General features: G+C 50.9%; 1 protein-coding gene across 5 annotated transcripts in view; it reads left to right on the top strand.

The window, feature by feature from the left end:
- Positions 1-22439, top strand: part of LOC137335079 (DENN domain-containing protein 3-like) — a 121349-nt gene that overhangs the window by 84848 nt on the left and 14062 nt on the right. For all 5 annotated transcript variants that reach the window (XR_010966324.1, XM_068000182.1, XM_068000183.1 and 2 more), the window contains 5 exons: positions 5394-5653; positions 12113-12286; positions 14467-14596; positions 16683-16790; positions 20890-21026. Coding sequence is in view for 4 of the 5 variants with exons in the window: in XM_068000182.1 (XP_067856283.1) it covers positions 5394-5653; positions 12113-12286; positions 14467-14596; positions 16683-16790; positions 20890-21026 (809 nt within the window). In the remaining variant the exon portion in view is untranslated. The remainder of the gene's footprint in view (positions 1-5393; positions 5654-12112; positions 12287-14466; positions 14597-16682; positions 16791-20889; positions 21027-22439) is intronic.

Genomic DNA, 22439 nt, shown 5'->3' with positions numbered 1-22439 from the left:
TGAGGAGAGGTTGAGTAGATTGGGACTCTACTCATTGGAGTTCAGAAGAATGAGAGGCAATCTTATTGAAACATATAAGATTGTGAAGGGGCTTGATCGGGTGGATGCGGTAAGGATGTTCCCAAGGATGGGTGAAACTAGAACTAGGGGGCATAATCTTAGAATAAGGGGCTGCTCTTTCAAAACTGAGATGAGGAGAAACTTCTTCACTCAGAGGGTGGTAGGTCTGTGGAATTTGCTGCCCCAGGAAGCTGTGGAAGCTACATCATTAAATAAATTTAAAACAGAAATAGACAGTTTCCTAGAAGTAAAGGGAATTAGGGGTTACGGGGAGCGGGCAGGAAATTGGACATGAATTTAGATTTGAGGTTAGGATCAGATCAGCCATGATCTTATTGAATGGCGAAGCAGGCTCGAGGGGCCGATTGGCCTACTCCTGCTCCTATTTCTTATGTTCTTATGTTCACCCAACCGCTCCCCCTGGGTTAGCGTCTGTAGCAGTTACCAATTAATCATTCCCCCTTCACCATTACCTGCTTCTATCCATATCCCATCTGTTAGCCTCTCCTCCCTTTCTATAGTTGCTATATCATTTCTCATTCCACACACACACAGACACACACACACAGCTCTCCAATCTCACTCCCTCGCTAAAACCCTAAATAATGGATGTTTTCATCAAGATGATGAATTATGAACATCCAAATAGCTGTGTGGAGCAATAGTTGGTGAATATATATTCTTGCTTTTTTTTCCTTAAAGACCATCATAGGAACCATGGTAGGAACATCTGTAATTACAGGTTGATAGATCACACGGGGCTAAAGGGGTTTTATCATGAGGACAGGTTGCATAGACTGGGCTTGTATTACCTTGAGTATAGAAGATTAAGGGGTGATCTAATTGAGGTGTTTAAGATTTGAAAGGGTCGATGGAGAGAATCTATTGCCTCTGGTGGGAGAGTCCAGAACAAAGGGACATAACCTTAAAATTAGAGCTCAGCCATTCATAGTGATGTCAGGAAGCATTTCTTCACACATATGGTAGTGGAAATCTGGAACTCTCTCCTCCAAAAAGTCATAAGAACATAAAAAATAGGAGCAGGAGTAGGCCATATGGTCCCTAGAGCCTGCTCCGCCATTCAATAAGATCATGGCTGATCTTCGATCTCAACTCCACTTTCCCGCCCGATCCCCACATCGCTTAATTCCCCTAGAGTCCAAAGATCTGCCTATCTCAGCCTTGAATATACTCAATGACTGAGCATCCACAGCCCTCGACGATAGAGAATTCCAAACATTCACAACCTTCTGAGTGAAGAAATTCCTCCTCATCTCAGTCTTGAATGGCTGAACCCGTATCCTGCGACTATGCCCCCTAGTTCTAGACTCTCCAGCCGGGGGAAACAACCTCTCAGCAGCTACCCTGTCAAACCCCCTTGTAATCTTATATGTCTCAATGAGATCACCTCTCATTCTTCTAAACTCCAGAGTGTATAGGCCCATTCTACTCAACCTTGCCTCATAGGACCATCCCAGGAATTAATCTCGTGAACCTTCGTTGCACCGCCTCTAAGGCAAGTATATTCTTCCTTAGATAAGGAGACCAAAACTGTACACAGTACTCCAGGTGAGGCCTCACCAAAGCCCTGTACAATTGTAGTAAGACTTCCTTACTTCTATACTCCAACCCACTTGCAATGAAGGCCCACATGCCATTTGCTTTCCTAATTGCTTGCTGTCCTGCATGCTAACTTTTTGAGTTTCTTTTACGAGGACACCCAAGTGTCTCTGAACACCAACATTTAATAGTTTCTCACCATTTGAAAAGTATTCTGTTTTTCTATTCTTCCTACCAAAGTGAATAACCTCACATTTCTCCACATTATACTCCACCTGCCACCTTCTTGCCCATTCACTTAACCTGTCTGCATCCCTTTGCAGACTCTGGGCTCAATTTTACGGGAAAATTGCAGATGCATTGGGAACGGGGTGGGGGGCTCCGAAAATCACGGAAATCCCGTTCGGGTTTGGAAGCCGGCTCCATCCCGCCGACTTCCGAGTTCCCCAAGGCAATTAAAGCCGGCAGGATGACAGTTAAAGAGCCAAATGTACCGAGGTACTTAAGGCACTTTACATGTGACATATTAAGTGCTTATAACGATTTTTAACTTACCTGGGCAGCTTGCCCACCGCTTCTGATTCACGCCTGGTATAAATTACATCAAAACCCATAGAAAGAAGTTAAAACACAAAATCAATCTACCTTTCCACCCTGCTGCGATGTCTGATGTCTCCCTCTCAGATGCCCTCCTCTTCACCCCCCCCCCCGATATCCTCCCGATGTCCCCCTCTTCACCCCCCCCCGATGTCCTCCTCTTCACCCCCCCCCGATGTCCTCCCAATGTCCCCCTCTTCACCCCCCTGATGTCCTCCCGAACTTTCCTCTTCCCCCCCCACCGATCTTCCCCTCTCCCCCGATCTTCCACTCTCCCCCCCCCCACCGATCTTCCCCTCTCCCGCCCATGTCCCCCCGATCTTCCCCTCTTCCCCCCCTATCTTCCCCTCTCCCCCCCCCGATCTTCCCCTCTCCCCCCGATCTTCCCCTCTCCCCCCCCGATCTTCCCCCCCGATCTTCCCCTCTCCCCCCCCGATCTTCCTCTCCCCCCCCACCGATCTTCCCCTCTCCCCCCCGATCTTCCCCTCCCCCCCCCACCGATCTTCCCCTCTCCCCCCCCCGATCTTCCTCTCCCCCCCCACCGATCTTCCCCTCTCCCCCCCGATCTTCCCCTCCCCCCCCACCGATCTTCCCCTCTCCCCCCCCGATCTTCCCCTCTCCCCACCCCGATCTTCCCCTCTCCCCCCCAACCAATCTTCCCCTCTCCCCCCCCGATCTTCCCCTCTCCCCCCCCGATCTTCCCCTCTCCCCCCCCGATCTTCCCCTCTCCCCCCCCGATCTTCCCCTCTCCCCCCCCGATCTTCCCCTCTCCCCCTCCGATCTTCCCCTCTCCCCACCCCGATCTTCCCCTCTCCCCCGCCCCCCTCCGATCTTCCCCTCTCCCCACCCCGATCTTCCCCTCTCCCCCCCAACCAATCTTCCCCTCTCCCCCCCCGATCTTCCCCTCTCCCCCGCCCCCCACCGATCTTCCCCTCTCCCCACCCCGATCTTCCCCTCTACCCCCCCCACCGATCTTCCCCTCTCCCCCCCGATCTTCCCCTCTCCCCGCCCCCCCCCCCACCGATCTTCCGTTCCAGCGTTGGATGACGCCTCGCTCTCTCTCTCTTTCTCGGTCCCCCCCGCCCCCCCCCCCTTCGCATTGCAGTTCCTGACGACAGCCAGCCTGTCAATCAAACTGGTTGTCGGGCGTGAAACCCGGAGAGCACGTTAATCATCAGCAATCATGATGCGATCGCGTCGGAAACGGTAAGTTTTGTTCATGTGAGTTTGCCACGCGCACCCCCGCCCCCCCTGCTGCCATCCCGCCACCGTTTCAAAATAGAGAGCCCTTTGTGTCCTCCTCACAGCTTGCTTTCCCACCGAGCTTTGTATCGTCAGCAAACTTGGATACTTTACACTCGGTCCCTTCATCTAAGTCATTAATATAGATTGTAAATAGCTGAGGCCCAAGCACTGATCCTTGCGGCACCCCACTAGTTACAGCCTGCCAACCTGAGAATGACCCGTTTATTCCTACTCTCTGTTTTCTGTCCATTAACCAATCCTCTATCCATGTTAATTTCTTACCCCCAACTCCATGAGCCCTTATCTTGCGTAACTACCTTTTATGTGGCACCTTATCGAATGCCTTTTGAAAATCCAAATATACTACATCCACTGGTTCCCCTTTATCTACCCTGTTAGTTACATCCTCAAAAAACTCGAATAGATTTGTCAAACACGATTTCCCTTTCATAAAACCATGTTGACTCTGCCTAATCATATTATGATTTTCTAAGTGCCCTGTTACCACTTCCTTAATAATGGATTCCAACATTTTCCTGACGACTGATTTCAGGCTAACTGGCCTGTAGTTCCCTGTTTTCTCTCTCCCTCCTTTCTTGAATAGCAGGGTCACATTTGCTACCTTCCAATCTGCTGGGACTGTTCTAGAATTTAGGGAATTTTGGAAGATCACAACCAATGCATCCACTATCCCTGCAGCCACCTCTTTTAGAACCCTCGGATGTCGGCCATCAGGTCCAGGGGATTTATCAGCTTTTAGTCCAGTTAGTTTCTCAAGTACTTTTTCTCTACTGATAATAATTACTTTAAGTTCCTCACTCTCATTAGACCCTTGGTTCCCCACTACTTCTGGTATGTTTTTTGTGTCTTCTACTGTGAAGACAGATACAAAATATTTGCTTAACGTCTCTGCCTCTTCCTTATTCCCCATTATAATTTCTCCTGTCTCAGCCTCTAAGGGACCCATGTTTACTTTCGCTAATCTCTTTTTTTACATACTTGTTGAAGCTCTTACAATCCGTTTTTGTGTTTCTTGCAAGTTTACTCTCATTTTCTATTTTCTCTCTTTTTATCCATTTTTTGGTCGTCCTTTGCTGGTTTCTAAAACTCTCCCAATCCTCAGACCAGTGGGAAAAAAAAGTGAAGAATATTTTCTTAATGATGAGAGACATGAGGTTGTAGAGGACCAAATGTAAACAAATCACTAAAAGCCAGTAGACGGGTACAAAATATAATCAAAAAATCTAATAGAATGTTGGCCTTTATCTCAGAGAGGTTGGAATTCTAAAGGTGAGGCAGTGATGCTTCAGCTGGACCGAGCCTTGATCAGACTCCATCTGGAGAGACTGTGTTCAGTTCTGGGCACCGCCCCTCAGGAAGGATATATTGGCCTTGGAGGGGGTGCAGCGCAGATTCACCAGAATGATACCAGGGGGCTAAAAGGGTTAAGTTATGAGGACAGGTTGCATAAACTTGACTTGTATTCCCTTGAGGTTAGAAGATAAATGGCAGATCTAATCGAGGTATTGAAAACGATTGAGGGAATTGATAAGGTAGGTACGGAGAAACTATTTCCTTTTGTGGGGGAATCCAGAACAAGGGGGCACAATCTTAAAATTAGAGTTCGGCCATTTGGGAGTGAAATCAGGAGGGACGTTTTCACACAAAGGGCGGTGGAAATCTGGAACTCTCTTCCCCCAAAAAGCTGTGGATACTGGGGGCCAGTTAAAATTTTTAAGACTGAGATGGATAGATTTTTGTTGGACAAGGGTGTGGTGGGATACGGGTGGTAAATGGAGTTAAGGTACAGATTAGCCGTGATCTGATTGAAAGGTGTAGCAAGCACAAGGGGCTGAATGGCCTCCTCCTGTTACTAATGTCCCTTTGAAACGCTAGAATCTTTTTTTTTTTTGTCCCTTGTTTCTTTGCAGGGCAGCAGAAACTGCTTGAGCCCAAGACTTTCAACGAGCTCTACTCCCGCTGGAACGAGACGAAATCGGAGGTGGACAGCATCACGCTGGCTCCCGAGGTCACCAAGAACCTGCTGGAAAACGAGCGGGTCTCCAAAGTGTCGAACCCGGTGAAGACAAGCTATGGCCTGGGCCGCGTGGTGATGAGTCAGAAGCGCCTGTTCCTCCTGACAGAAGCACACCCGTACTGCAAGGAGATTGCTCGCTTCCGAGACATTGAGGTAAGCTTTGAGCATCTTCGAAGAAATGATGCCTGCGTCCAATGTCCGCATTCTCCATTGGATGACCCGCTCCCTCTCCCCCCTCGGCTGCAGGTTCTAAAACGCCCCGTTTTTTTCAGGCGCCCCTGAGTCAAGCGGGAACCTCGTATATTTACATAGAATTTACAGCACAGAAACAGGCCTTTCAGCCCAACGGATCCATGCCGGCCTTTATGCTTCACATGAGCCTCCTCCATCCCTACTTTATCCAACCCGATCAGCATGGGATAGATTCAGAACAGATCGAGCAGCTCAAAAGTGGGCATCGATGAGGCGCTGTGGGCCATCAGCAGCAGCAGAATTGTATTCCAGCACAATCTGTAACCTCATGGCCCGGCATATTCCTCACTCTACCATTACCAACAAGCCAGGGGATCATCCCTGGTTCAATGAGGAGTGTAGAAGAGCATGCCAGGAGCAGCACCAGGCGTACCTGAAAATGAGGTGCCAACCTGGTGAAGCTACAACTCAGGACTACATGCATGCTAAACAGCGGAAGCAACATGCTATAGACAGAGCTAAGCGATTCCACAACCAACAGATCAGATCAAAGCTCTGCAGTCCTGCCACATCCAGTCGTGAATGATGGTGGACAATTAAACAACTAACGGGAGGAGGAGGCTCTGCAAATATCCCCATCATGCAATGATGGCGGAGTCCAGCATGGGTGCAAAAGACAAGTCTGAAGCGTTTGCAACCATCTTCAGCCAGAAGTGCCGAGTAGATGATCCATCTCAGCCTCCTCCCGATATACCCACCATCACAGAAGCCAGTCTTCAGCCAATTCGATTCCTTCCACGTGATATCAAGAAACGGCTGAGTGCACTGGATACAGCAAAGGCTATGGGCCCCGACTGCATCCCAGCTGTAGTGCTGAAGACTTGTGCTCCAGAACTAGCCGCGCCTCCAGCCAAGCTGTTCCAGTACAGCTACAACACTGGCATCTACCCGACAATGTAGAAAATTGTCCAGGTATGTCCTGTCCACAAAAAGCAGGACAAATTCAATCTGGCCAGTTACCGCCCCATCAGTCTACTCTCGATCATCAAAGTGATGGAAGGTGTCGTCGACAGTGCTATCAAGCGGCACTTACTCACCAATAACCTGCTCACCGATGCTCAGTTTGGGTTCCGCCAGGACCACTCAGCTCCAGACCTCATTACAGCCTTGGTCCAAACATGGACAAAAGAGCTGAATTCCAGAGGTGAGGTGAGGTGAGAGTGACTGCCCTTGACATCAAGGCAGCATTTGACCGAGTGTGGCACCAAGGAGCCCCAGTAAAATTGAAGTCAATGGGAATCAGGGGTGAAAACTCTCCAGTGGCTGCAGTCATACCGAGCATAAAGGAAGATGGTAGTGGTTGTTGGAGGCCAATCATCTCAGCCCCAGGACATTGCTGCAGGAGTTCTTCAGGGCAGTGTCCTAGGCCCAACCATCTTCAGCTGCTTCATCAATGACCTTCCCTCCATCATAAGGTCAGAAATGGGGATGTTCGCTGATGATTGCACAGTGTTCAGTTCCATTCACAACCCCTCAAATAATGAAGCAGTCCGAGCCCACATGCAGCAAGACCTGGACAACATCCAGGCTTGGGCTAATAAGTGGCAAGTAACATTTGCGCCAGACAAGTGCCAGGCAATGACCATCTCCAACAAGAGAGAGTCTAACCACCTCCCCTTGACATTCAACGGCATTACCATTGCCGAATCCCCCACCATCAACATCCTCATTGAGGTCATCATTGACCAGAAACTTAACTGGACCAGCCATATAAATACTGTGGCTACAAGAGCAGGTCAGAGGCTGGGTATTCTGTGGCGAGTGACTCACCTCCTGACTCCCCAAAGCCTTTCCACCATGTACAAGGCACAAGTCAGGAGTGTGATGGAATATTCTCCATTTGCCTGGATGAGTGCAGCTCCAACAGCACTCAAGAAGTTCGACACCATCCAGGACAAAGCAGCCCACTTGATTGGCACCCCATCCACCACCCTAAACATTCACTCCCTTCACCACCAGCGCACAGTGGCTGCAGTGTGTACCATCCACAGGATGCACTGCAGCAACTCGCCAAGGCTTCTTCGACAGCACCTCCCAAACCCATGACCTCTACGACCTAGAAGGACAAGAGCAGCAGGTACATGGGAACAACACCACCTGCACGTTCCCCTCCAAGTCACACACCATCCCGACTTGGAAATATATCACCGTTCCTTCATTGTTGCTGGGTCAAAATCCTGGAATTCCCTTCCTAACAGCACTGTGGGAGAACCTTCACCACACGGACTGCAGCGGTTCAAGAAGGCGGCTCACCACTACCTTCTCAAGGGCAATTAGGGATGGGCAATAAATGCTGGCCTCGCCAGCAACGCCCACATCCCATGAACGAATAATTAAAAGAAAGTTCCTCCCTCCAAACCTCCCACGACTCCCGGATAGCAGTGGGTGCCTCTTAGTTTCTAGAACGATCTGTGACATTTCAATTTATTTTCGCTGCACACTCTAACAATCTCTGCATCTAAAGAATCACTGACTGGATTTTTTTTTAATGAATTTCCAATTAAACAAAGATAAAATGCAGTGAGCTTGGAACTCTGAGCCTTTATCAGAGAGATCCAAACTCAACACAGTGGGTGGAATTATGGTCACAAATGTGTTATATGGGAATGGTTTCTAATGCCCTTCATTCACAGTTAACTGCAGAGAACACGAGCCTTAAGAGACAAGAGCAGGTGTTTGATGGTCATATATTGAATTAAACCCCCTCTGAACCTCACACTCATATCACTGAAATATCCAAAATGCCTGGAGAGTTGAAGCCAAAAAAAGTTTGAGCAATCACAGTGACTTCAGTATCGACCCTGTGAGTCAGCAAAGCCACAGGCCCTGGAATGGGTCGCCATGGAAACCAAGGACGACGACGACAACAACAACAACTTGCATTTATATAGCGCCTTTAATGCAGTAAAATGTCCCATGGCGCTTCACAGGAGCGATTATCAAACAGAAGTTTGACACCGAGCCACATAAGGAGATATTAGGACAGGTGACCAAAAGCTCGGTCAAAGAGGTAGGTTTTAAGGAGCATCTTAAAGGAGGAGAGAGAGGCGGAGAGGTTTAGGGAGGGAATTCCAGAGCTTAGGGCCGAGGCAGCTCAAGGCACGGCCGCCAATGGTGAAGCGATTAAAATCAGGGGGTTGTGCAAGAGGCCAGAATTGGAGGAGTGCAGAGATCTCAGAGGGTTATAGGGCTGGAGGAGGTTACAGGGATTTAAAAACAAGGATGAGAATTTTAAAATCGAGGTGTTCCCGGACCGGGAGCCAATGTAGGTCAGAGAGCACAGTGGGTGATGGGTGAATGGGACATGGTGTGAGATGGAAAAAGGCAGCAGAGATTTGGAAGAGCTCAAGTTTACAGAGGGTGGAAGACAGGAGGGCAGCCAGGAGAGCGTTGGAATAGTCTAAGAGGTAACAAAAGTAATGACCAGGTGGGGAGAAGCCTTTTTGAAGGACGGACTCCATGCTGGATACGACAGTCTTGTATCGTCAGGTCGATTCCATAGACAGCTGCCAAACCACACCATGTGACCAATCCATAGTGCTGCTCTCTGCCGTCCTTATTTGTTGCTGCCTGTCGGGCTGGGCAGAATTCCAATCAGTGTACGTGACAGGCATTGGTTGCCAACACTGGTTGGACCTATTCCTGGAGGTTTCATCACATGACCTCCCGTCTCCAACCGGCCCAATCGGTCAAATAGCCTTTTTTCTCCCATCTCCAATATTTTTATAACTCAGGTGTTCAATCAAAACGAAAAAAAATCACAGTCTTTTTTTAACGCCCCTGTGATTTTTTTTCCCTCCGAGTTTTTGCTCCCAGCGGTGTCCTGGAGATTAATCTCCAATTCCTGGAGACTCCAGGGCTAATCCTGGAGGGTTGGCAACCCCTAGACAGGCACATGAATTGTGGGGCCCACAAGCTCGCTTCTAGAAAAAGGCCCTCTCATTCCAACCGAAGACAGATCCTGTTTCATAAAAGGGAAATGAAGGTTCAGAAGTTTTTTAATATACATTTTAAACAAATAGCAAGTGCTCTCTCAATGCTGCAAAATGTACATTCAGGGGTGTGAGGCTAAGGCTCTGCTGGAACTGTGGCTGTGACTCTGCTGGGGCCATTCTGGGAATATGTGTGGGCTTTGCTGGGGCTGTGCTGGGACTCTGCAGGAGCTGTGCTGGGATTATGCTAGGGCTGGGGCTGTGACTGGGACTCTGCTGGAGTTGTGACTGGGACTCTGCTGGGGCTGTGACTGGGACTCTGCTGGGGCTGTGACTGGGACTATGCTGGGGCTGTGGCTGGGACTCTGCTGGGGCTGTGGCTGTGACTCTGCTGGGGCTGTGACTCTGCTGGGGCTGTGACTGGGACTCTGCTGGGGCTGTGACTCTGCTGGGGCTGTGACTGGGACTCTGCTGGGGCTGTGACTCTGCTGGGGCTGTGACTGGGACTCTGCTGGGGCTGTGACTGGGACTCTGCTGGGGCTGTGACTGGGACTCTGCTGGGGCTGTGACTCTGCTGGGGCTGTGACTGGGACTCTGCTGGGGCTGTGGCTGGGACTCTGCTGGGGCTGTGGCTGGGACTCTGCTGGGGCTGGGGCTGGGACTCTGCTGGGGCTGTGACTCTGCTGGGGCTGTGACTGGGACTCTGCTGGGGCTGTGGCTGGGACTCTGCTGGGGCTGTGGCTGGGACTCTGCTGGGGCTGTGACTCTGCTGGGGCTGTGACTGGGACTCTGCTGGGGCTGTGACTGGGACTCTGCTGGGGCTGTGACTGGGACTCTGTCAGCAACGCCCACATCCCATGAACGAATTTTTAAAAAATGTCCTCCTATTTCTTCCTCCTGTGTTTATCTAGCTTCCCCTTCAGTACATCCAAGAGGCCCTGTTACGGGGCCAGGAGGACTCCCCCCACACCCCACCCTCCCAGAACTGCCACCCCTCCCTCCTCCATCCCTCCCCCGCACTGAGTCTAGCCCCAGCGAGCAGCCCCTGAACTGCCCGACTCTCTGTCGCTTTGGGCTCATTCGGCCTCCCGCTGCCTTGTGGGTCTTTTTTTAAAAATTCATTCTCGGATGTGGGCGTCGCTGGCGAGGCCGGCATTTATTGCCCATCCCTAATTGCCCTTGAGAAGGTGGTGGTGAGCCGCCCTCTTGAACCGCTGCAGTCCGTGTGGTGAAGGTTCTCCCACAGTGCTGTTAGGAAGGGAGTTCCAGGATTTTGACCCAGCGACGATGAAGGAACGGCGATATATTTCCAAGTCGGGATGGTGTGTGACTTGGAGGGGAACGTGCAGGTGGTGGTGTTCTCACGCATCTGCTGCTCTCGTCCTTCTATGTGGTAGCGGTATCGGGTTTGGGAGGTGCTGTCGAAGAAGCCTTGGCGAGTTGCTGCAGTGCATCCTGTGGATGGTACACACTGCAGCCACTGTGCGCCGGTGGGGGAGGGAATGGGCGTTGAGTCCAGTGGCAGGGGAGCTGATCAAACGAGCTTCTCTGTCCTGGACAGTCACTCTCTTGGCCATGTGTACGGGTGCGAAGTGAAGCATTTAGCTGACAGAGAGGGATTTCCCCGCGAAACCTGCACCAGGATTTCCATTTCTTTTAAAGGGCCAGGCACAACTGGACTTCAAGTGGTCTGAACCTGGTTTGTGTATTCACAGGTAACCCACCCTGAAATGGTTCAGATCGGGTCATTTCACACAGAACAGTTTACCTCTCAACAACAACAACTTGCATTTATATAGCGCCTTTAATGTGGTAAAACGTCCCAAGGCGCTTCACAGGGGCGATTATCAAACAAAATTTGACACCGAGCCACACAAGGAGATATTAGGACAGGTGACCAAAAGCTTGGTCAAAGAGGTAGGTTTTAAGGAGCATCTTAAAGGAGAAGAGAGAGGCAGAGAGGTTTAGGGAGGGAATTCCAGAGCTTAGGGCCTAGGCAGCTCAAGGCACGGCCATCAATGGTGGAGCGTTAAAATCAGGGATGCGCAAGAGGCCAGAATTGGAGGAGCGCAGAGATCTCAGAGGGTAGTAGGACTTGAGGATTTGAAAACAAGGATGAGAACTTTAAAATCGAGGCGTTCCCGGACCGGGAGCCAACGTAGGTCAGCGAGCACAGGGGGTGATGGGTGAACGAGACTTGGTGCGAGTTAGGATACGGGGCAGCAGAGTTTTGGATGAACTCAAGTTTATGGAGGGTGGAAGATGGGAGGCCGGCCAGGAGAACACTGAAATAGTCGAGTCCGGAGGTAAACTCTCAGCCCAAAGGAACAGGAAGAGTCTTCACTAAGTGTTATTCACCCCCACCGCCCATGCACGCCCGCCATAGAAGCGTGGAGCCCACCTCACACTTACTGTTTACTGCCCTCAGGTGGTGGAGTCCTGTTTGCCAATGTCCATCTTTCCAGTGAAGATCCTCGCCCTGAAAATCAAAGTCCGTGACAAGAAGGAGCCTTTCATCGCAAACCTCAAGTCGGAACGGGACCTGTGGAAGGTGATTATCCGGGAGATGTGCGCAGGAAAGTTCCTGGCGGAGAGGCACAAGGTGAGACTAAAGACCGTGAGTTTCCTGCATTGAATGGGCCCTCCCGTTGGTGGGTTATTTCTGGCCACTGCCTTGTTTTAGGCAGGTTCTAACGTCTGGGCTGCTGTGAAGGTCTCCAGGGATTAAAGGTCAATCTGCCGGACGCTCCTGCGGGAAATCCGGGAGAGCGATGTGCCGGGACGTTGACTTCTCCCGTCTCCCTCCGCCCAGAGTCCCAACGGACAGCAGGGCCGCGACGCACCCAGGATGCAATGGGGCCCTCTGGTGCGGCCATGCGACGGATAGAGCAGTTTCTGGACTGCAGAGGATTGTGGGTGTTGTGACCGCCATTATTGACCGATTGACGTATCAGGTGACCAATGGCTGGAGGGTGAGGGAGGGCGAGGGGATGTTGAAGGTCATGTGACGAAACCTCCCTGAATACAGTCCGACCCAGGAGTGTGGCCTCCCGCGTGCTGCCGAGGTTTCCTGGTTGGCCATGGTGAAGGTGTGGACCACTGCTCCGGCCCACCTGCCCAGCCACCGTCACCTGGCTCAGGACACTGCAAGGGGCTTGGCCAAACCCCGCCTCACAGTCACAGCAGCCCCCCCCACTGTCGGCAGGTACAGGGGCAGACCCACACCACAAGGAATAGTTGAGCCGCTATCAGAGCAGAGACCATTAAAAAACTTCACCTCTCGTTCATCTGGACTGCCTGAGTGCACCAAACATCTGGGGCAGGGTTGGGGGGAGTTTGCTAAAGGGTCTGGGTGTTTACTACACTTTTAGGGAGAGTAGATGCCAAACCAACACAACCTCATTACTGCAGTTGTACAGGGCCTTGGTGAGACCACATCTGGAGTATTGTGTGCAGTTTTGGTCGCTATCTGAGGAAGAATGTCCTTGCCTTGGAGGGAGTGCAACGAAGGTTTACCAGACTGATTCCTGGGATGGCAGGACTGACGTATGAGGAGAGATTGGGTCGACTAGGCCTATATTCACTAGAGTTTAGAAGAATGAGAGGTGATCTCATCGAAACATATAAAATTCTAACAGGACTAGACAGACTGGATGCAGGGGGGATGTTCCCGATGGCTGGAGAGTCCAGAACCAGGGGTCATAGTCTCAGGATACGGGGTATGCCATTTAGAACCGAGATGAGGAGAAATTTCTTCACTCAGAGAGTGGTGAACCTGTGGAATTCTCTACCACAGAAGGCAGTGGAGGCCAAGTCATTCGATGTATTCAAGAAGGAGATAGATATATTTCTTAATGCTAAAGGGATCAAGGGATATGGGGAAAAAGCGGGAACAGGGTACTGAGTTAGACGATCAGCCATGATCATTTTGAATGGCGGAGCAGGCCCGAAGGGCCGAATGGCCTATTCTTGCTCCTGTTTTCTATGTAAACCCTTCCGGGCATTGATTTGGGAATCTCAGCAGCTTCCTCCTCCTGCAGAGCGTCAGAATTCTCGCAAGAACCTATTTTTCAAAGAACAGAATCAAGGAGCGACCCTTGCACCTCCCCCTTTTTTTGAGGGAACGAAACATCTGGAGGGGATGATCCAGGGGTGGAGACGGGGACTGACCACGGGTGCGAAGTAGCGATTGTGTCCAAGAACCGCCAACTTCCCGTGGCACGGTAAACCGCGTGACACCACCAGTCAGTTTTACCCGAGTTTCTGGGTTTCTGGGATTCGCACTGGGATTTGTTCCCTATTTCATCCCCTCCTCTCCTGAAGGTACTGGCTCCTCCTGTAGCTCACCCAGGTGATCGCTCTTTGGCCCTAACAGAGGAGCATAACAGGCTTATTTGACCATTGAGTGTGCCACAGGTGAGCCTGGTCCTGTGCCCACACCAAGAGCCTCATGCGGCTGGAGTCACTGGAGTCCCCCCTAATCCAGGGGCACTGAGCCCAACTGTGGCCCAACTGTGGCAACCCCGAGTACAGCCCGGGGATCGCCCTGGCTTTACGGCTCACTACTGCCATCTGACGGTGGCTTTCTCCGCTCGGCCAAGGTCTCATACAGTCATACAATGATACAGCACAAAAGGAGGCCATTCAGCCCATCGTGCCTGTGTCGGAAATGGAGCCCAACAGAAGTCAATCGATTGCGGGGTTACAGGAAGGTCCAGAGACTGGTTTTATGGGGGTAGGTGGCGGGGGCTGTTTACTGATGAGAATCCTCTCTCCTTGCAGGACCCCCAGTACATCCAGCAAGCTCTCAACAACATCCAGCTCATCAACGCCGTGGCAAAGTGCAGCCTTCACCAGCGGCCCATGAGCATCGCCTCCAAGCTGGCATATTTGGACCAGACTGCTGGCGAAGGTAGGCCACTTCCGGCTGTGAGTTGTTCTTGTCTCTTTGTCGATCGGTAATTGGAGGCAAAATGAAAAAGAACTCGCATTTATACAAACTGCCACCGTTTTTAACAGCTGCTGCCTCCATATCCTAACTCGCACCAAGTCCCGTTCACCCATCACCCACTGTGCTCTCTGACCTACATTGGCTCCCGGTCCAGGAACGCCTCGATTTTAAAATTCTCATCCTTGTTTTCAAATCCCTCCGTGGCCCTCGCCCTCCCTATCTCTGTAACCTCCTCCAGCCCCACAACCCTCCGAGATCTCTGCGCTCCTCCAATTCCGGACTCTTGCGCATCCCCAATTTTCATCGCTCCACCATTGACGGCCGTGCCTTCAGCTGCCTGGGCCCTAAGTTCTGGAATTCCCTCCCTAAACCTCTCCGCCTCTCTACCCCTCTCTCCTCCTTTAAGACGCTCGTTAAAACCTACCTCTTTGACCAAGCTTTTGGTCACCTGTCCTAATACCTCCTTATGTAGCTCGGTGTCAAATTTTGTTTGATAATCGCTCCTGTGAAGCGCCTTGGGACGTTTTACTACGTTAAGGGCTCTATATTAATGCAAGTTGTTGTTTCTGTTGGCCTGAAGTGGTTGGTGCTTTAGTGCGTGCATCGTGACGCGAGAACAGCACGAGCGGGCGTGCTGGACCAAGTGTCAAACCTCCTCCCCCCACCGCTGTGGGCACAATGCAATATTCCCAGACTCACCCCCTCACCAGGCTCCGATGGGCCAAAGCGGGGACCAGGACCTGCGTAAACGCAGGAGAAGGGTCGGTGTAGATTCCGTGTCTCGTCTCCAAGGACCTGCGAAAGTAAGAGTGCCTTAACTGAGTGCCTGTCAGTCCTGATCTATTCCGTGTTAATTTGGTGACTGGCCTTGTAACAGGATGAGATGCAGCACAGGCAGGAGCAGCTGTAATAAACAACATCGACTCCTTAACCCCCTCCGCACACTGAGCCCTGATCCAATTAACACAGCAGCAATTCCCGTCAACAGCCAGCAATGAATAAAGCAAGCAATGCCACAGTGCGTAAGGCTCTCGCACCCTCCCGTCACACAGCCTGGCGCGGCTCACACTGCGAGTCCAGCCCCGTTTGCTCAGGACGTTGCTTCTCGTGATTCATGACTTGTTCCTGTCGCTAATTCTCTCCTTTCCGGCCATCGAGGGGTGTGGGGAGAGAGCGGGAATATGGTATTGAGATAGAGGATCAGCCATGATCAGATTGAATGGCGGAGCAGGCTCGAAGGGCCGAATGGCCTACTCCTGCTCCTGTTTTCTATGTTTCTATGTTTTCTGACCTGTAGACACAGGCTGGGCACTTCCTCTCAGTAAGATTCTCCAGTATAAAGGGAAGGATAGAACCTGCATTGTTGTAGCGTCTTTCACCATATTGGGACGTCCCAAAGTGTTTCACAGCCAATGAAGTATTTTTGAAGTGTAGTCACTGTTGTAATGTAGGAAACGCGGCAGCCAATTTGAGCACAGCAAGATCCCACAAACAGGAATGTAACAATGACCAATTAATCTGTTTTAATGATGTTTTGGTGAGGGATAACTATTGGCCAGGACACCGGGGAGAACTCCCCTGCTCTTCTTCAAATAGTGCCATGGGATCTTTTACATCCACCTGAGAGGGCAGACGGGGCCTCGGTTTAACGTCTCATCCGAAAGACGGCACCTCAAACAGTGCAGCACTCCCACAGTACCAGCACTGGGAGTGTCAGCCTGGATTATGTGCTCAAGTCCCTGGAGTGGGGCCCAGGCCCTTCTGCCTCAGAGGTGAGAGTTGCCACCCTGAGCCACGGCTGACATCAGTAAGGAGGGGGGTCCGTGCTCTCTGTGTGGTTTTAGGATTGAATCGTAGGCCTCGAGACCATCGCTGGCCTGGACACCACCTCTGGTTCTCAGTGTGAGCTCACTGACTGGTACTCCTTCAGGACAGATGTTGGAGCAAATGTAGGGGTTGAGTGGCAGAGTTTGGGCGGAGAGGGAGGAGCAGTCCTCAAGACACTGTCCGCTGGTTTATTCACACTTCTGTTCTTTCCCTACCTTAGAGCCACCGACTGTACCAAAGATGACATCAGATGCCCTGAAGCACACACTCCACCTGTCCGATGCCAACTCTGCTCCTTATGCAGTGGACGTCCTACTTTACGTTCCTGGTAAATTTATGACCAATGTTTCTCGCGTTGCGTTCGAGAGTGGAACGTTCTACTTAGTTTGCACGGCCACTCCCAGGTGTAGTGTGGTGACTCTGCTCCGTCTCCCCCAAACAAGCTCATTCCTCACACTCTCCACACTCCTCTTTGCAAAAATTCAGAATCATAGAATCATAGAAATTTACAGCACAGAAGGAGGCCATTCGGCCCAATATGCCTGTGCCGGCCAAAAAAGAGGCACTTCAGATGCACATCCAGGTACTTTTTAAATGTGATGAGGGATTCTGCCTCTACCACCCTTTCAGGCAGTGAGTTCCAGACCCCCACCACCCTCTGGGTGAAAACATTTCTCCTCAACTTCCCACTAATCCTTCTACCAATTACTTTAAATCTACGCCCCCCTGGTTATTGACCTCTCTGCTAAGGGAAATAGGTCCTTCCTATCCTCTCTATCTAGGCCCCTCATAATTTTATACACCTCAATTAAATCTCCCCTCAGCCTCCTCTGTTCCAAAGAAAACAATCCCAGCCTATCCAATCTTTCCTCATAACTAAAATTCTCCAGTCTGCCATGTGTGACCTTGTCAAAAGCTTTGCTAAAATCCATGTAGACTACATCAAACCCGTTACCCTCGTCGACCCTCCTTGTTAGCTCCTCAAAAATTTCAATCAAGTTAGTCAGACACGACCTTCCCTTAACAAATCCATGATGTGGAGATGCCGGTGATGGACTGGGGTTGACAATTGTAAACAATTTTACAACACCAAGTTATAGTCCAACAATTTTATTTTAAAATCCACAAGCTTTCGGAGGCTTCCTCCTTCCTCAGGTGAATGGGGAAATGAACATTCCACATTCACCTGAGGAAGGAGGAAGCCTCCGAAAGCTTGTGGATTTTAAAATAAAATTGTTGGACTATAACTTGGTGTTGTAAAATTGTTTACAATTAACAAATCCATGCCGACTGTCGTTGATTAACCTGTGCCTTTCTAAATGACGGTTTATCCCGTCCCTCAGAATTTTTTCCAATAATTTGCCCACCACCGAGGTTAGACTGACTGGCCTGTAATTACTCGGTCTATCTCTTTCTCCCTTTTTAAACAACGGTACAACGTTAGCAGTCCTCCAATCCTCCAGCACCGTGCCTGTAGGCAGGGAGGATTGGAAAATGATGGTCAGAGCCTCCGCTATTTCCTCCCTTGCTTCTCTTAACAGCCTGGGATACATTTCATCCGGGCCTGGCAATTTATCTACTTTCAAAAATGCTAAACCTCTTAATACTTCCTCTCTCACTATGTTTATCCCATCCAATATTTCACACTCCTCCTCTTTAACTCCAATCTCTGCATCGTCCCCCTTTTTTGTGAAGACTGATGCAAAGTATTCATTAAGAACCGTACCCACATCTTCCGCCTCCACACATAGGTTACCTTTTTGGTCTCTAATAGGCCCTACTTTTTCCTTAGTTATCCTCTTGCTCTTTATGTATTTATAAAACATCTTTGGGTTTTTCTTGATTTTATTTGCCAGTATTTTTTCATGCCCTCTCTTTGCTTTCCTAATTTCCTTTTTAATTTCACCCCGCACTTTCTATACTCCTCTAGGCTTTCTGCGGTATTGAGTTCTCGGTATCTGACATAAGCTTCCCTTTTTTGCCTTATCTTACCCTGTGTGCTCCTTGTCATCCAGGGGGCTCTAGATTTGGGAGTCCCACCCTTTTTCTTTGTGGAAACATATTTGCTCTGAACCATCCCTCTCACCTCCTTGAATCCCTCCCACTGCTCTGACACTGATTTACCTTCAAGTAGCTGTTTCCAGTCCACTTTTGTTGAGGTACAAATCAGCCATGATCTAATTGAATGGCAGAGCAGGCTCGAGGGGCCAACTCCTGTCCCTATGAACCCATGACCTTCTGATCCAGAGGTGAGAGAGCTGCCACTTAATGGAGGCTGACACCTAAAAAAACTGTCCCTAAAACAATAGGGCTGTAATAGTACGGGATTTCAACTACCCAAATATTAACTGGGATACAATCAATCTAGAGGGCGCAGAATTCTTAAAATTCAGGAGAACGTTTTTAGCCAGTACATAGCAAGCCCAACAAGATGGTGGGTGGGGGGCAGTTCTGGATTTAGTTTTAGGGAATGAAGCTGGCCAGTTGGAAGGAGTATCAGTGGGAGAGCATTTTTGTGGTAGTGATCATAATTCAGTTAGATTTAGTATAGTTATGGAAAAGGACAAAGATAGACCCGAATTTTGCTAAGCTGAGATGTGATTTAGCAAATTTAACTTGATTGAATTTTTTGAGGGGGTAACAAGGAGGATTGATGAGGGTAGCGCAATTGATGTAGTCTACGTGAATTTTAGCAAGGCTTTTGACAAGGTGCCACACGGCAGACTGGTCAAAAAAGTAAAAGCCCATAGGATCCAAGGGAATGTGGCAAGTTGGATCCAAAATTGGCTCAGTAGCAGGAAGCAAAGGGTAATGGTCGACGGGTGTTTTTGTGACTGGAAGGCTGTTTCCAGTGGGGTTCCACAGGGCTCAATACTGGGTCCCTTGCTTTTGTGGTATATAATCAATGATTTGGACTTAAACGTAGGGGGCATGATTAAGAAGTTTGCAGATGATACAAAAATTGGCCGTGTGGTTGATAGTGAGGAAGAAAGCTGTAGACTGCAGGAAGATTTCAATGGACAGGTCAGGTGGGCAGAAAAGTGGCAAATGGAATTCAATCCAGAGAAGTGTGAGGTAATGCATTTGGGGAGAGCAAACATGGCAAGGGAATACACAATAAACGGGAGGACACTGAGAGGTGTAGAGGAAGTGAGGGACCTTGGAGTGTATGTCCACAGATCCCTGAAGGTAGCAGGACAGGTAGATAAGGTGGTTAAAAAGGCATACGGGATACTTTCCTTTATTAGCCGAGGCACAAAATATAAGAGCAGGGAGATTATGCTAGAACTGTATAAAACACTGATTAGGCCACAGCTTGAGTACTGCGTACAGTTCTGGTCACCACATTACAGGAAAGATGTGATTGCACTAGAGAGGGTGCAGAGGAGATTTACGAGGATGTTGCCAGGACTGGAGAATTTAGCTATGAGGAAAGATTGGATAGGCTGGGGTTGTTTTCTTTGGAACAGAGGAGGCTGAGGGGAGATTTAATTGAGGTGTATAAAATTATGAGGGGCCTAGATAGAGTGGACAGGAAGGACCTATTCCCCTTAGCAGAGAGGTCAATAACCAGGGGGCATAGATTTAAAGTAATTGGTAGACGGATTAGAGGGGAGTTGAGGAGAAATGTTTTCACCCAGAGGGTGGTGGGGGTCTGGAACTCACTGCCTGAGAGGGTGGTAGAGGCAGAAACCCTCAACTCATTTAAAAAGTACCTGGATGTGCACCTGAAGTGCTGTAACCCACAGGGCTACGGACCAAGAGCTGGAAATTGGGATTAGGCTGGGTGGCTCTTTCTCGGCCGGCACTGACACGATGGGCCGAATGTCTTCCTTCTGTGCCGTAAATTTCTATGATTCTACGCTATATAAATGCAAGCTCTTTCTTTACTGTGGTCCTGTCGCAAACTGCACTTAAACAATTAACATCAGAGGACTGGATGGTGGAGGAGGTTAGACTATCTGTAAGTTATTAAAATCACTTCATGTGTCACATTCTCTCCTATGTAAACAGTTCCTGTGGACGCCTGCCTGTTGAATGTGTCCACGCCTGCCTGCTACATTTGTAGTTGCCTGTGACGCCTGTAGGCGGTGCTATAATTGGGCTTTCTCGGCTTTGGGTAACGTTGCGGCCGTCACACGATACCGTCACGCTCTGCGGTTCAAGGGTGGGGCAGAACGGGAAGTATCAACAGGAGAATCGCACAGCCACCGTCACCCCATCCACGGTGGTCCGTCGAAGAGCAGCATCGGGTGGATGTAATGAGCAGTCTCCCTCCCACTCTCTCCAACCCCCCCCCCCCCCCCCCCGCCTAGCAACTCGTTTATTTATTTTTGTGCCAGTGAAGTCGTGCGTGAATCGCCCATCGGTCGTGGCTCGGATTTCCACGATGTGGAGATGAATTTGGGGCCTCTTCCTTTTGCCAGGTAACCTGGACCCCTGCGAGAGTGCAGACACTCACCCGAAGCTGTGGTGTGCGCTGAGCGATGGGAGGGTGATGATGTACAACGCGGCTACGTGGATTATGGAGCATTCGCCAATCCAGGCTGGCCGCTCGAGACTGGTGAGTGGGGGGGGTCCTCACGGGTAGAAACTGTGGTCTCGGGAGGAGGGAGGGGGATACCAGAAGAGGAGGCCCGAGGCTCAGGGGGGAATTGGGCCCATTTCACTGGAGGCCAGTTGCCGGTGCCTGTCCGGCCTCCAGAGGCAGATCGCCCGAGTTCGGTGCTGTAAGTCCTGGGGAGGTGGGTGAAGAACAGGACGGTGGGGAGCTGATCACCATCGGCGGCCCCCAGGTGCGCTGTGGAGCCACGAGGAGCTCTCCCACCCCCCCACCCTCGCTCCCTCCCTCCCCTCCCACCCCCTCCCCCTCCCCTCCCGCTCCTCCCACCTCTCTCACTCCCCTCCCTCCCCTCCAGTCTCTCCCACCCCCCTCCCGCCCCTCCCTCCCCTCCCGTCTCTCCCACCCCACTCCCTCTCCCCTCCCATCTCTCCCACCCCCCACCCCCTCTCCCTCCCCTCCCGCCCCTCCCACCTCTCACTCCCCTCCCTCCCGTCCCATCTCTCCCACTCCCCTCCCGCCCCTCCCTCCCCTCCCGTCTCTCCCACCCCTCTCCCCTTCCCTCCCGCCCCTCCCTCCCCTCCCGTCTCTCCCACCCCTCTCCCCCTTCCCTCCCGCCCCTCCCTCCCCTCCCGTCTCTCCCACCCCTCCCTTCCCTCCCGCCCCTCCCTCCCCTCCCACCTCTCTCACTCCCCTCGCGTCTCTCCCACGCCCCTCCCGCCCCTCCCTCCCCTCCCGTCTCTCCCACCCCACTCCCTCTCCCCTCCTGCCCCTCCTTCCCCTCTCCTCTCTCCCACCCCCCCCTCCCGCCCCTCCCTCCCCTCCCACCTCTCTCACTCCCCTCCCTCCCCTCGCATCTCTCCCACTCCCCTCCCGCCCCTCCCTCCCCTCCTGCCTCTCCCACTCCCCTCCAGTCTCTCTCACTTCCCTCCCTCCCCTCCCGGCTCCATACAATGGTCAGTATTACATAGAAAGCACAAGAACAGGCCATTCGGCCCAACAGCTCCGAGCCGGTGTTTATGCTCCACACGAGCCTCCTCCCTCCCTACTGCATCTCACCCTATCAGCATATCCTTCTATTCCTTTCTCCCTCGTGTGTTTATCCAGCTTCCCCTGAAAGGTATCTATGCTCTTCACCTCAACCACTCCATGTCATAGAATCATAGAATCATAGTCATACAGCACAGGAGGAGGCCATTTGGTCCATTGTACCTGTGCTGGCTCTTTGAAAGAGCTGTCCAATTATCCCACTCTCCTGCTCTTTCCCCATAGCCATCCAAATTTTTCGTTTTCAAGTATTTATCCAGTTCCTTTTTGAAAGTTATTATTGAATCTGCTTCCACCGCCCTTTCAGGCAGCGCATTCCAGATCACTTCTCTGCATTAAATTTCATCTGCCATGTGCCTGCCCATTTCA

This window comes from Heptranchias perlo, chromosome 19 (assembly GCF_035084215.1).
Source record: "Heptranchias perlo isolate sHepPer1 chromosome 19, sHepPer1.hap1, whole genome shotgun sequence".
Taxonomy (NCBI): Eukaryota; Metazoa; Chordata; class Chondrichthyes; order Hexanchiformes; family Hexanchidae; genus Heptranchias; species Heptranchias perlo.
The sequence above is the reverse complement of the archived record's forward strand: the minus strand, read 5'-3'. Positions and strand labels throughout refer to the sequence as shown.